Source organism: Phocoena phocoena, chromosome 9 (genome assembly GCF_963924675.1).
Source record: "Phocoena phocoena chromosome 9, mPhoPho1.1, whole genome shotgun sequence".
Taxonomy (NCBI): Eukaryota; Metazoa; Chordata; class Mammalia; order Artiodactyla; family Phocoenidae; genus Phocoena; species Phocoena phocoena.
The window spans coordinates 64,982,690-64,996,403 of record NC_089227.1 but is presented as its reverse complement, the minus strand read 5'-3'; the positions used below and the strand labels follow the sequence as shown (position 1 = coordinate 64,996,403).

At 45.0% G+C, this 13,714-nt stretch overlaps 1 protein-coding gene across 2 annotated transcripts in view; it reads left to right on the top strand.

Moving 5' to 3' along the window:
• AOAH (acyloxyacyl hydrolase) overlaps positions 1-13,714 on the top strand; it is a 170,150-nt gene that overhangs the window by 136,689 nt on the left and 19,747 nt on the right. For both annotated transcript variants that reach the window (XM_065883666.1, XM_065883665.1), the window contains 2 exons: positions 7,019-7,191; positions 13,644-13,702. In XM_065883666.1, the coding sequence (XP_065739738.1) occupies positions 7,019-7,191; positions 13,644-13,702 (232 nt within the window). The remainder of the gene's footprint in view (positions 1-7,018; positions 7,192-13,643; positions 13,703-13,714) is intronic.

Here is a 13,714-nt window from a genome sequence, read left to right as displayed (position 1 = left end):
CATTGTAATTACTGGAAATGTATATTAAAAAAGAATACTAGCATCTAACACTAGCCACAGAAATGGACATGGTTCCATTTTTTATAGTGGACCTAGACATTATAAATTGAACATTTTTCACCTAATGGAGAGAGCCAGAGCCGCCCTACAGAGGTTGTCTGTGTCGCCGGCTCCCAAGTGTTTTTCTGCAATGCCGATGCTTCAGTTGTCACCTAGGGCAGCTGGTCAGCACTGCATTAAGAGGAAGCAGTCAAGATGCTGATAGATCACAGGCTCCAAGGAGCCTGAACTGCCAGGAAACAATCCATTCTATCCAGTCAAGGGTAGAAAACCAGCAGAGAAGGGAATGGATAGAACTCTGCTGCTCAGAGGAGTCTTCTCTCCCAGCCTCCTCAGTGAAGGTGTGGGTAGCCAAGGGAATAATGAGCTTCTCTACCAGCCAGCATGTTCCAGGCCATATCCTCTTTTAGGGGACCCAGGATCTCTATGCATCGGGTAATGTGGGCCCATTGAGACCCCACCCCATTCCCAGTCTATGTCAAGATGCCTCCTCATGGAGGTTGGGTGGGAGGTCAATAATGTGATTACAACTGGGGGGCCTGAAGCCAAGGGCTACCTCTATTACCTGGATGCTTCAAAAATACGAAAGCGAGCTGTGAGTGAAATCTGAGCACTCAACCACAGCAGGCCTCTGGGCTTTCACTCTGGTTCTGGGCAATGTTTTCTGCAGAGGCTGTTTGCCTTCTTCCTTGAGAGGGGGGCACCCCTGCCATCAGCCATCAGTGAAATCCGGCTGGAACACCCGCCAGGGTGCGTCTGGCCCTGCACCCAAGTCATGAGGCTTACCTTGCGTGATCAGGCACAATTCATTAGGACAGGGACAGACTCTGAGCCACCCGAAACACGAGGCTCTTTATCTTTTCCAAGCCCACCACGTGTTCCTGACGTGTGAGAGCGTGGTGCTGGGCACCATCTTCTCTCCCATTATTTTCCTGGAATAAGCGTACGTCTCTCAACCTGGCTTTCATAGTTCTCCCCTGTAAGCCCTGCACCCTCAACCCCTCACCTCTCCAGGACTGACCAGCGTGAGCTCACTGGTGTGTGAGGAAGGGAGCAGGGCACTGCCGCGGCAGGCAAACATGGGATGGCAAAGTGAACCTGACGTGGGCTCCAGAGCACCTGCGTGAAGAGGTTTAGACACTTTGAGCTCAGCCCATTCAGCCTTTGACAGCAGGGCATGCCTAGGAGGTGTTTCCCAAACCACTGGGACTCTTTGGTCCCAAAATACTAGTGCTAAGTCCCCTCAAAAATCACCGGAGGAGAAAGAGTACACAGGTCAAAGGGTGCTGAGAATTTTTCAGGGACAGGGTCAGAGGGACCATCTATGGCATCCAGAGGAGGTGACCCACCACCTGTCACTCAGACCTTTTGCCCTTGCCTGAACTAAGAATTGGTTAATTTTGCTATACACACTACAGGGTTTACCTGGCGATGCGCGTATGTAAATTATCTAGCTGTACGTGACGGAGCAAAGATGACTGGAGAAGGTTCCAGCAGAAACACCAAGGCTTCCATTCGTTTTTTTTTAACTTTTTATTTTATATTGGAGTAGAGCCGATTAACAATGTTGTGATAGTTTCAGGTGCACAGCCAAGTGACTCAGCCATACACATACACATATCCTTTCTCCCCCAGACTCCCCTCCCATCCAGGCTGCCACATAACACTGAGCAGAGTTCCCTGTGCTATAGGTGGGTCCAGCAGGACCTGTACAGTAGGTCCTTGTTGGTTATCCTTTTTAAATATAGCAGTGCGTACATGTCAATCCCAAATTCCCTAACTATCCCTCCCCTCCACCCGGGAACCATAAGTTCTTTCTTTAAGCCTGTGTGTCCGTTTCTGTTTTGTAAATATGCTCATTCATATCATTTCTTTTTAGATTCCACATATAAGCGATATCATAGGATATTTCTCTTTCTCTGTCTGACTTACTTTACTCAGTATGACAATCTCTAGGTCCATCCATGTTGCTACAAATGGTATTATTTCATTCTTTTTGATGGCTGAGTAATATTCCATTGTATATATGTACCACATCTTCTTTATCCATTCCTCTGTCGATGGACATTTATGTTGCTTCCATGTCTTGGCTATTGTAAATGGTGCTGCCATGAACATTGGGGTGCATGTATCCTATCAGACCATGCTTTTCTCTGGATATATACCAAGGCTTACATTCTGATTTCGCTTAGCAATTAGCCATTTTGGTGACGCTTGCTTAATTTGTGAGGTGCCCTTTCATAAATGCAAATTAGCTGAGATTCTTTGTTTATCATCAGGGTTGTGTCTCTAACTAAAAAATAATCATTAAATAGGGAGTATGGGAGAGTTTACTCCATCTTAACTCGTCTTGCCTTTAGGTGGTTGGAGAGTCTTAGCTCAGCATCATTGCTTTGTGCCAAAGTGTTGTTGTATCAGCAGAAGAAAAAAAAAAAACAAAACCCTGAGATGCCAAGGCAAAAGTTAAGAGCCGTGCATTCTAGCTTTACCAATGACAGAAGACAGGATATAGACACCCAACTTGCTTTGTTTCACCCCTGCTGTCACACCCCAAACACACAGTGAAGACAAAACCTACTTACTCTGAACCTCGTTCTCCTGGTCTGAACAAACGCACAAGGCAGCCTGGATCCCCTTCACAAACTGGGGTCCTTCTAGGGCTTCTGTGCCTCTGCAAGTCAAGCCAAAGCCTTAACCAACCTTTGGCCCCTAGTAGGTAGGCAACCTATTCTCAAATCCTTCTGAGTGCTTTCTATGCAGGCTGGAGAGCTTCTTATTCATAACGTCGTATAATTTTCCCCAAAGTCATGAATATAGCATTTTATTCTACATGCTGGGGTTTTGTACAAGGGGACAGTTCTTTCTCTTTCCTCCGATCTCTCTTTCTCTCTCTCAGAAAGTCCAAGGAACTCATGACCCAGTGCAGAAGCACATACACCAACCACGCCAAACGCCCCGAACGTCAGATTTGCTCCCCTTTTCCTCTGTACGGCGACATATTGCCCCTCACAACCTGGCCCGTGTGACCTTCACACCCATGGTCAGCCTGTCACCCTCTGGACAGCAACAACGTGAAAAGTCATTTTATTTCACTAAGTGACATAGGTGGAGGGGAAATGACATAAAATTACAATGTTTTCTGCCCCTCCCATTAATATTTAGCTTTCTTCCTCATTTTAGAAAGAATAAAAATGATATGAGAACCCCTTTCGTTTTGACTGTTTCTCTGATTACAAAATAACATGTGTTGTGAGAAGTTCAAATAATACAGGTCTAGGAAGTGAAAGTTTCTCCAGAATCACTCCCTAACACCCCACCACCACTGCTTAGAGCTAACCAATAGAGATGTTTCCTGTATTTGCAGCCAGATTTTTTCTATGTAAGTTCTGATTTACAGACTGATTAATATTCATTGAAATAAAATAATATTATGCTCACTGCTCTGTAATTTGTTCTCTTCGCTCAACAATACTTTTTAGCAGTCTTTTCCATGCTAAGACATACAGGTTATTCTTTTAAAAAAATTTTTGTTTTATTGAGGTGAAATTCACATAATGTAAAATTAAGCATTTTAAAGTGAACGATTCAGTAGCATTGAGTACATTCAACATGTTGTGCAACCATCACCTATATCTAGTAACTTCATTCTTTTTAATGGCTGTATAGAGGTTTACTGCATGGATCTACTATAATTTATATAGCCAGGCTTTTTAGCTTTTCCCAATTTTATTCTATTCCAAGAAATGTTGTCATACTTGTATGTACATTTTTGCACATTTGTGGAAATGTTATGACAGGACAACTTCCCAAAAGAGAAATGTCAAGGTCAAAAGTTAAACCAACGTCAAGTTTTGACACATTCTGAAAAATTCCTTCCAAAATGACAACACCAATTTCCATTTAGGAACAGCTCCCTTAAAAGTGACAATAGTGGATACCCCTAGGGGCTTCTTTCTGTCTCCTCTTCCCGTGTCTCTTGTTTCTCGGGTCCAGCTCATGAGTAATGAACTTGCTTTTTCTGGTTTGGAAGCGGTATCAAACTCCCTAGGGCTGCAGTGACAAAATATCACAAACTGGGTGAGTTCAAAAAACAAAAATGTATTCTTTCACAGTGTTGGAGGCTAGAAGTCCAAAATCAAGGTGTCAGCAGGGCCATGCTCCCTCTGAAGTGTCTCGGGGAAATCCTTCCTGCCTTTTCATCCTTCTAGTGGCTCCCTGCAATCCTCAGCATTCCTTGCTTGTGGCACCATAACTTCAATTTCCACTTTCCAGCTTCACATGGCCTTCTTCCCTATGTGTGTGGGTCTCTGCTCTTCTTAAAAGGACACTAGTCATTGTATTTAAGGCCCAACCTAATCCAGTATGACCTCATCTTAACTGATTACATCTGCAGAGACCCTGTTTCCAAATAAGATCACATTCTGAGGGAGGCTATTCAATCCACTCCAGGATCATTAGGTAAATCTGGAATTTTAAGGACTTAAAATAGAAAATAACTTATAGCATGATTCCATTTAGGTTAACAACAGGCAGTTTAAAGCCTAAAGAGAATTCTATTTTCAACTCCCAGGTTAATGCAGGTTAGTATCTTAATTCAAATTTGATATGTTCCTGAAGGCTTGTACAAAAGTCAACGGTGCAAAAAATGAACAATAATAGACTTACATATTAAAGCCAAAAAAATTCTAGAATCCCTATTTATACCTTGCCTTTTTTTCCCTGTATTTACGTTTACTGATTCAATCCTTTAATCATTTATTCAACACATAGTTACTACGTGCAGTGTTCTGCTCCAAGCACTAGAAATACAGCAATGAGCAAAACAAAATCCCTGCCTACATGGAGTGTAGTTTACCTACTACAACTACTAGTATAGTTCACAGTACTGAGCATTTGGCCAGGTAGCAGTTTCAAAAATAAAGAAGATGGGTAACATGAGGTGTGGTCATCTACAAACACTGGCATTAACAGTTCATCCTGTCCTGGGAGAAGCAAAAGAAATGAGACATAGGGAAGAGCAGACAGTAGAGGGTCTCAGTGCTAAGCCGCAGAGTTTGAATTTCATTCTGTAGTAGATACGAGTCATCAAAGTGTGTATTAATGGCAGGGAAGGAGGAAAGGTTGTATTAAACAGTTCAATAGAAAGTATGTTAGTGTTATGTTAACCTTGTCAGTCAGGTTCTGGGCTTCAGTGTGATAGTCTTTATCATTGCCCTCTGAAACGCTATTATGTAAATTAATTAACCACTCCTTAGTTTTCTTTATTCCCTTAAATCATTTTTTGTTTGTTTGTTTTGTTTTGTTTTGTTTTGTTTTTCGGTACGCGGGCCTCTCACTGTTGTGGCCTCTCCCGTTGCGGAGCACAGGCTCCGGGCGCGCAGACTCAGCGGCCATGGCTCACGGGCCCAGCCGCTCCGCGGCATGTGGGATCTTCCCGGACCGGGGCACGAACCCGTGTCCTCTGCATCAGCAGGCGGACTCTCGACTACTGCGCCACCAGGGAAGCCATGTTTTTTTGTTTTTTGAATTTTATTTTATTTATTTATTTTTTATACAGCAGGTTCTTATTAGTTATCTATTTTATACATATTAGTGTATATACGTCAACCCCAATCTCCCAATTCATCCCACCACCACCAACATCACCCCCGCTTTCCCCCCTTGGTGTCCATACGTTTGTTCTCTACATCTGTGTCTCTATTTCTGCCTTGCAAACTGGTTCATCTATCCCATTTTTCTAGATTCCACATATATGTGTTAATATACGATATTTGTTTTTCTCTTTCTGGCTTACTTCACTCTGCATGACAGTCTCCAGGTGTATACCTTGCCTTTTAAAGATAACAAGAAAGAAAGGAGGAAGGAAGGAAGGAAGGAAGAGGGAAGGAAGGAAGGAAGGAAGGAAGGAAGGAAGGAAGGAAGGGAGATTTAAATGGAACTTTCAATGATGTATTTCTAGTATTTTGTACAGTCCTCACTTTTGTTCTTTTCCAAACCAAATGAAAATAAGACAACCAGCTTAAATTCAGTAAATGTCTAATTGAAGCTAAAGATTTGCTACTTTCACTTATGATTTACATCTTTGTCTTAAATTCTTTGATTTTAGGACTGTGCTCTTATAACTACGTTCAGCACTTCCTTTTTCTGTTTTCACTAATTTTGTGGAACAAGAAGATAAAAATATAATTAAAAATTTCATATATCCTCTATAGAGCACACGCACTTCTATATAGAGAAAGGCAGTGATACAAATTGGAATTATCTGTTGACAGATATTGTTGCAGGGGTATAGTCTGGAATAGCAGTCTATCAGGAAATTCATGAAAGTTCAAATTCATTGTAGAACGGAAAGATGTAACGTGGACACATAATGTCACTTCATTTCTCAGTGAAATTTCATCTCCCTGACTGTTATAAATGTGAAAAATTTTAAAGACCAAGTTGCAGAGCTCAAAGTGTCAAACAAATAATAAGCAATACCAGACCCCTTTGATTCTATTAACTGTGTGTAACAGTCAGGATAGGTGAAGTTATGCTGCAGGAACAAACAGCCCCTAAAATCTTAGTAGCATAAAGCAATAAATATTTATTCACTTGCACTACATTGTCCATCAGGGATCACCATGGAGCTCTGTTCCAGGACTCAGACTGGTGAAGCAGCTGCTTTCTAGAACATTGCTCAGACTCATGGCAAAGAGAAATGGCATCCTGGAGGCTCTCATACAACCAAACATGACACATGTCACTTCTGCTCACAGCTCATAGGCCAGACCTGGCCCATCCAACCACAAGGGAGTCCAGAAACCAGAAATATTTTTCAAATAACACCAATAAACTACTCTGTGTGTGTGTGTGTGTGTGTGTGTGTGTGTGTGTGTGTGTTTTGGGGGTGGGTCTTATATTTGTGTGCATTTATCCTATAATATACTAAGATATTTTCTGTTTCTTTTGTGAACAGGAAGATTGATCCCGTCCCAGGAATGACCACTCCTGAAAAGTTGTACTCAAAGGTCATGCAGACTCTGCAATATCTAGATTCTCACCTGCCAAATGGCAGCCATGTTATTTTATACGGCTTACCAGATGGAACCTTTCTCTGGGATAATTTGCACAACAGATATCATCCTCTCGGTATCAGTTTGAAGATGTTTTTACTTTTTAACAATGTCAATGTATTCGTAGTTCAAATATATGTAGTTCAAACCATATAGGAATACACCTAAAATGCCACCAGAACGATGAAGGGAAGAGCACCCAGGTACAGGATCTAAAAGGTCAGTATCCAAAGGTGGCCAGAACCAGATCCAAAGTCAGAAAGGGCAGATGTATTTGGCAAAGAATTAGGACAGACTGAAAGGTGAGAGTTTAAAACTCCTTCACTGAAGGTGAAATCTAGAAGGAGCCAGAGAAGCCCAAACAAGAGATGGGAAGGAGACGAAGGGAAGGATTTCTCCAAACCTCAGTGGTGAGTGCCCCCTAGTGGCCAGGATTCTAATGATGTTTGTGCACCCTGGTGGCCAGTTAGAGTTCTGTAGAACAGGGTCCTCCAGAGGGCTTGCTCCCTGCTTCTACACTCTCTTGGAATCCTTGGCTCTGAAATGCTTTAAAGTTCCAAGAAATTTCTAATAGAATCTCTAGCATGCCAGATGCTTCACAAACATTGTGAAAGTAGTAGTAATTCACCTTGGGAAGGGCTGCCATGCTGATCCTTAAAACAATTCTGTGAGATAAATGTTTCTATTAATTCCATTTGATAGATGAAAAAACTAAGGCTCAGAGAAGTTGTGTAGCTTGCCAAATGTTGCACAGCTTATTGTATATGCAAGCTGGGTGTAGCAGGGCTCTCTTTCTGTGTTTCAGGGAAGAATGTCCTTCCAAAAATACTTATTATATGCCAGGCGCTGTTCTAGGCACTGTGTAACCATCAGTGAACATAATAGTCAAAAATCTCTGCCAACATAGGCTTATGTTACAGTGGGAGAAAGACTCCAAAGGATGATAAGCATTACTACAGAAAATTAAGCAGGGAGGGAGGATGGGCAGTGCTGGCCTCAGGCCTCTCTGACAGGCATCTACAAGGAGGGGCCTGGGGACCATCCCCTCAGCCCCATATCGACAGCACCTGTGCCAGTCTCTCATGGAAAGGACCTGCCCTTTCCCTGGTATTGCCATAGCCACCTCCTTAGACCAACCCAAGCGACAGTGCCCAGGTGCTACAGTGTCCTGGAGGTCCAAGCAGTTCCTTATGAGTCAGGTGAGCAGTTCAGAGGGGGAAGACTTGAAACTCCTTCCTTTGCGCCCTCCTTAGTGGGTAGAGGTGGAGAGCTTTCCCTTGCATCCCTTTCCCTTGTGTCTTTTCAATCCCCTCTTGTCCTCCTCCTGTAGTTCCTTTTTAAGCCAACCTCCCCACCAGCTCCCGCAGGAAGTTCCACAACGCCCCACATAAGAGCAGGGACCCTTTAACCAGCTCTCACAGGGCTCTGACCCCTTCACTGGGCAACAATGGAACATGTCCACATTCCAGGCTCCCCACCGATGCGACTGAAGTCATTTTCCTCTTCAATTATGAAATGTGCCACAAATGTTATTATTCCAAGGAAACACTGTCCAGCCTCTCATGAGGAAAGCATGTTCCTCCTATTCACACAGCTTTGACCACGCCCTTTAGAAATGATAACATGATCACACAGTGAACTTGACTCCATTCTGGGCTGCCTTGGACATGTGAAGGACAACCACTTGGGCTGATCATGTCTCTTTGAGCCATTTGGGGATGAAAAGTTCAGTTCCCCCAACAGATGTTCTCAGACTCCTAGATTTCTCCCATGCTAAGAAATGCTTGGGGAAGGGGAGTTGGGAGTAGGGGAGATGTGCTCCCAATTTACTCTGTCACATCAATAGGGACTTGACTTTGGGTTTTCTGACTTTAAATCCCATTCCCTTCCCATGAACTGCGGTTAGACTGCCTCCATAAATTTTCTCAGATATGCCAGGCCGTTCCCTTGACTCAACCATAGTATGTAAAAATGACTCCACGTAATTTGGAAGACAGCAAGGGAAGGAAAAGGGTGATTGATCAGGGGACTCATCAATCACTTGGTGGATTCTCTTGGCCGGTGGTTCTCATCCAGGGGCAACCCACCCACCCATTATCATATCACCCCTGGAGATGGAGTGCTACTAGCATCCAAGGGGTAGAATGCAGGAATGTTCCTAAACATCCTACAATGCACAGGACAGACCCCTACAACTGAGAATGTCGATAGCACCAAGGTTGAGAAACCCTGCTCTAGGCTTTGCGTTATCCTCGGATGGCCTCCCTCCAGCCGCTGATCTAGACTAGCACTTCACAGCACGAGAGCAAAAGGTGGAACAAGTGTGTTCTATATAAACAACTCTAGTTTGGGGGTAGGAGGAATCCAATTAGGGAGAAAGTTATAACCACCTAAAATTTGTTGAATGTTTTTCAGTTATTATTCACATCCTAAATTATCCCTGCTGCCTGGTTGCCATGAGAAATAAATCATAAATTCCTCAACGAAGCATCAGGGTCCTTCCTAAACAGACTGGGGAAGTAGGTGGGATTTACCCAGCGTCCTCATTCGTCCTCTGGCAGGCTCCTAACTCACATAAGGTGAGAAGCTTGAACAGGGGGCTGCTGCCCTCTCATTGCCTCCGTTCTGCCCTGCTCCACATCCAGTCTTTGAATCTTCGTTCCCACAGACAGGAACCGGCAGTGAAGCAGGTTAATGCTAGCTCAGCCTCGAGGCTTGGTTGCTTTGCCCAGGTTAAGGTGGATCCCATCTTAATCAATAACCACACACCTGCGTCTGGTTCCTGGGGCACTGTGCTAAGGGTGGGGCAAGCAAATAAAAGGGCGTTTCCATTTATTCTGCCTTTGAGCCAAGAAACACGATGATGATAATCTGTAGACTTGACTTTAGTCACCCCTTAAGGATTAAGAAAGAGGCCAGGGAGCAAAAGGGGTCAGGGGAGAAGCCCTGAGTCAGTGATGACGTTCTCTGCTGCCTCAGTAAACAGGTGGGAATCCGGCCTGACGATTCAGGAAAGAGAAGGTTAAATGCCACAGCATCAGATCTGCAGGTAGTGGAGGCCCACAACAAGCATGGGTGTCTTGCTGACTCCTGCTGGGGAGGAAGGGGCTAACACCATTCCTCTTAGCCTTGTCTGTGAGTCACGACCCAGTCACTGCCTGACCGCCAAGGGCTGTGACAGCCCCACAGGCTCTACCAGCAGTTCAAATTCCTGGTGAGAATGTTTTGTCTTTTTGAGGAATTACCAGAAAGTAAGTCTCACACATTAGGATTATACATTCATAGATCTTTCAAGTGAGTTTATGTTTGGTCAGGGATGAGTCCTCTCAGGCACAGTCTAGAAGGAAGGCATTCTTTCCATTAATATGTCTGAGATAACTATTATGTGCTTTGAGGGTAAAAATGATGCTAAGATGAAGTCCTTGTCCTCTAAGGAAAGGACAAATAGTATATAGATCCTGACAGGGAAATTACCGAGGGCCAACGACACTTCTCTAAGCCATATGCATTCAGGGAGCTATCCAAAGGGTTAGACTATGATCAAGAAATCTGGGAGTGCTGGCTACAAATAAGTCTGCGAGTCAGCCTTCTTTGAAGGGCCTCTGCCACAAAATAGCCGCAAAAACTCCGTTTTGTCCCAATTACTCTTAAACTTGAAACCTAATGTATTTTAAAATACCTTGTAGTATACCTTCAATTTTATTACTGGCTTCCTCCCTGTCTAAATTAATGTGGTTTTACCAAGGTTTAATAACTCAGATGGTATTTCATGAAGGTGTGGCTGATCTTTGTTAGCACTAAGCTCTTACTGTAGCTAAAATTTCAACTGTGGTCCCAGCATTAAATAAATGCCAAAGACTCTGCCCTAAAGAACATACACATGACTGAGACTCGAGCTGCTACTATGGGAGCTGGGGTAGATCCCTTTGATCTTCAGAGGGAGCATATGGTATCAACTGGGCCAACCCACAGGCTCCCACCCCTTACACACACACACACACACACACACACACACACACACACACACACACACACACACTGATGGTTCCTGGCCACTGTGGGACAGCCCTCTGCCCCTGTCCTGGGTATCCACGACCACCTTTCTTCACCAGACTCACTTTCTAACCAGGGAGTCACAGACACCACCTCTTTGCACATAGGTACAACATGTAGGTAGGATGAGTCTTTATACCAGGGCTTCTCGATATGGAAGAATACCATTAAAGTAACAAGGATAAAAAGTCATACATAAAGAGAAAGAGCGAATGACGAACTGACAGTTCCAATCAGTGGAGAAAAGCATAAGAACCGTTTTCCCTCCTCGTCATAAACCCATCACAGGCACTCCCAGCCAACCTTCCACATGACCAGCCCCAGGGACAACCTGACCTTTAATAGGCAGAAATACCAGAGAGAAGGGAAACCAACCCATTATACTTTCCCAGTTTTCTTCTAACTACAGCTAATGTGTGCTTATCCTGTCCACAGACCCACCTACTCACCTAAGAATTTCCCCTCCATCAAACTGATCCAATTAGAGCCAGTGCCAGAATAGCAAGGACATGAAGGGGAGGGGACAGGGATTGGTCCAGAAGGAGGATATGCCTTGTGGTCTCAGCCTAAAGTGTTCCGGGACCTCAGCAGTAAGACAGTAGGAAGAGGGGAGCAAGCTGGGATGCAACGAGGCTGTGGTTCAGCTCAGCCCCCAAAGGGCAGCCAGCAGATGAGCTTCCAGTATCCAGGGGCAGGATAAACTCCAGTCCCCCTGGATATCAGAGCAGGCCAGTCTTGCAGGTGGGGAGAGAGAGGGTGCAGTAGTGTTATTTACGGTCAGGCATGAGGTGCCACCTCCAGCAGGTTGAAGATACTTCATCCACTGGGCAGGGAAAAGAGAGAGGCCACCAGGTGAGAGTCAGGGCCAAGCAGGGTGTCAGGGCCCCAGCCAAACTCCCTAAGGTTTATTACAAGGCCCGCCATCCCAACAAAGAAACGAGATGGCAGAGGGAAGGCTGCCGCTCAGCAGGGGGCGAGGGCCAAGTCCTCCGGGCAAGTGGAGGATTGAGGGTGGGGAACGCAGGTTGAAGGTGTCAGTCACTGCAGCTGGGCTGGACTGAGACAGGCAGGGACACACACAGAAAGGAGGTAAATTACAAAAGCACACACCAAAAAAAAAAAAAAAAGAGGGAAAACAGTCTCTGTGATGGAAAGCAGGATCTTGGAGAAAGATGGATCATGGAGCTCAGAGCTCCATGTGGAGCCCATAAAATGAAAGTGAAGACAGAAGCCAGTGGTTTGGGATTCATCTAAAATGTGAAAATGCAGACACCTTTGGAGCACAGAGAAGACCCAGCATGTCACTGTGACTTTAATGGCAATAATGAGCCTGCGGTTTTCCAGTCCTGGGATTCACTCACCCACACAGAGAGATAATATATTTTTCCTCTATGACAAGAAAATTGAATCTATCTTTCAGTCTAACTGATCTGAGGTATAAGTGAAAAATAAGACTGTGTTCTATCACCTTCGATCTTTCTCTTCGCTCCGAGATAGGCCCTATTATTTTCCTTTATTTTTTCAAGCGTGAGGGAAGTGTTCATGGATAGGACATCGGTCATTCACCCCTGAGATTTGGGAGAACCTGGATTTTGTGTCTCAGCCACAGCATGAAACTTGAATTGCCCTGGGTTCGGGGGTGGGGTGCACAGCGCGGTAGAAGGGGCAGTGGTGGGAGGTGAGAAGAGAGAATAAATAACGCCCCCAGATTCTGGGTCCACAGCTGATATTTGGAAAGGCTCTGCATGAACTCGCATTTGGCGTTTACCCCTTCATGCGTGTGTACTTCTTTAACCTGCACCAAAGATAATAGAGCCTATCTACTAATGACGGCTCAAATAAGATAACCGCTGGGCTGTGAAGGGATAGAACGAACGTGCCAGCCTCCCCAGTCCGATAGCCACACAAGCACTTGTGGAAAACTTCAGTTCACCAAACTGCAGGACAGTGCGTGGTCAGAACTTCAGACCCTCCAGAGTCCCGCCAGGTCCTCAGCATGGGATGATCGGGTCAGACCTGAGTGTTTCATAAACACAAAAGGAGGAGGATTTGGTCAACTCCCACCTTCCATGCTCCCTGGACCCCACAGGGACTTGGCGTTTCATACCATTGCCAGGAGAAAGCCACTGCTCTGCCAGTCCTTTGTTAGTGGTGTTCTGGTCCATACGGTGCCCTGAATCCCTCTACCTGGGGTCCAGATAAGGTCAGGTCCCTCACACCCTGCCCGAGCCCGTGCGAAGAGCTCAAGAGAGCAGTAAACTCCTTGGGGCCACTCCCCAACCCCAGGTCTGAATTTCTAGGGGGCTCAGAAAGAAGGAAAGCACAGGCATCTTCAAGAGCAATGCTGAATGCATAGCCAGGGCATGTCCCTGGAGGCGCCAGCCTTCTGCAAGAGAGGCAGGCTCACCCACCAGGGTCCCTAGGCGGCTGCTATATCTGAGTGAACGCAACATGCCAGACCTCTCTGTTTTCCAGGCCAGCTGAACAAGGACGTGACCTACGCGCACCTCTACTCCTTCCTGAGCTGTCTCCAGGTGAGCTCACAC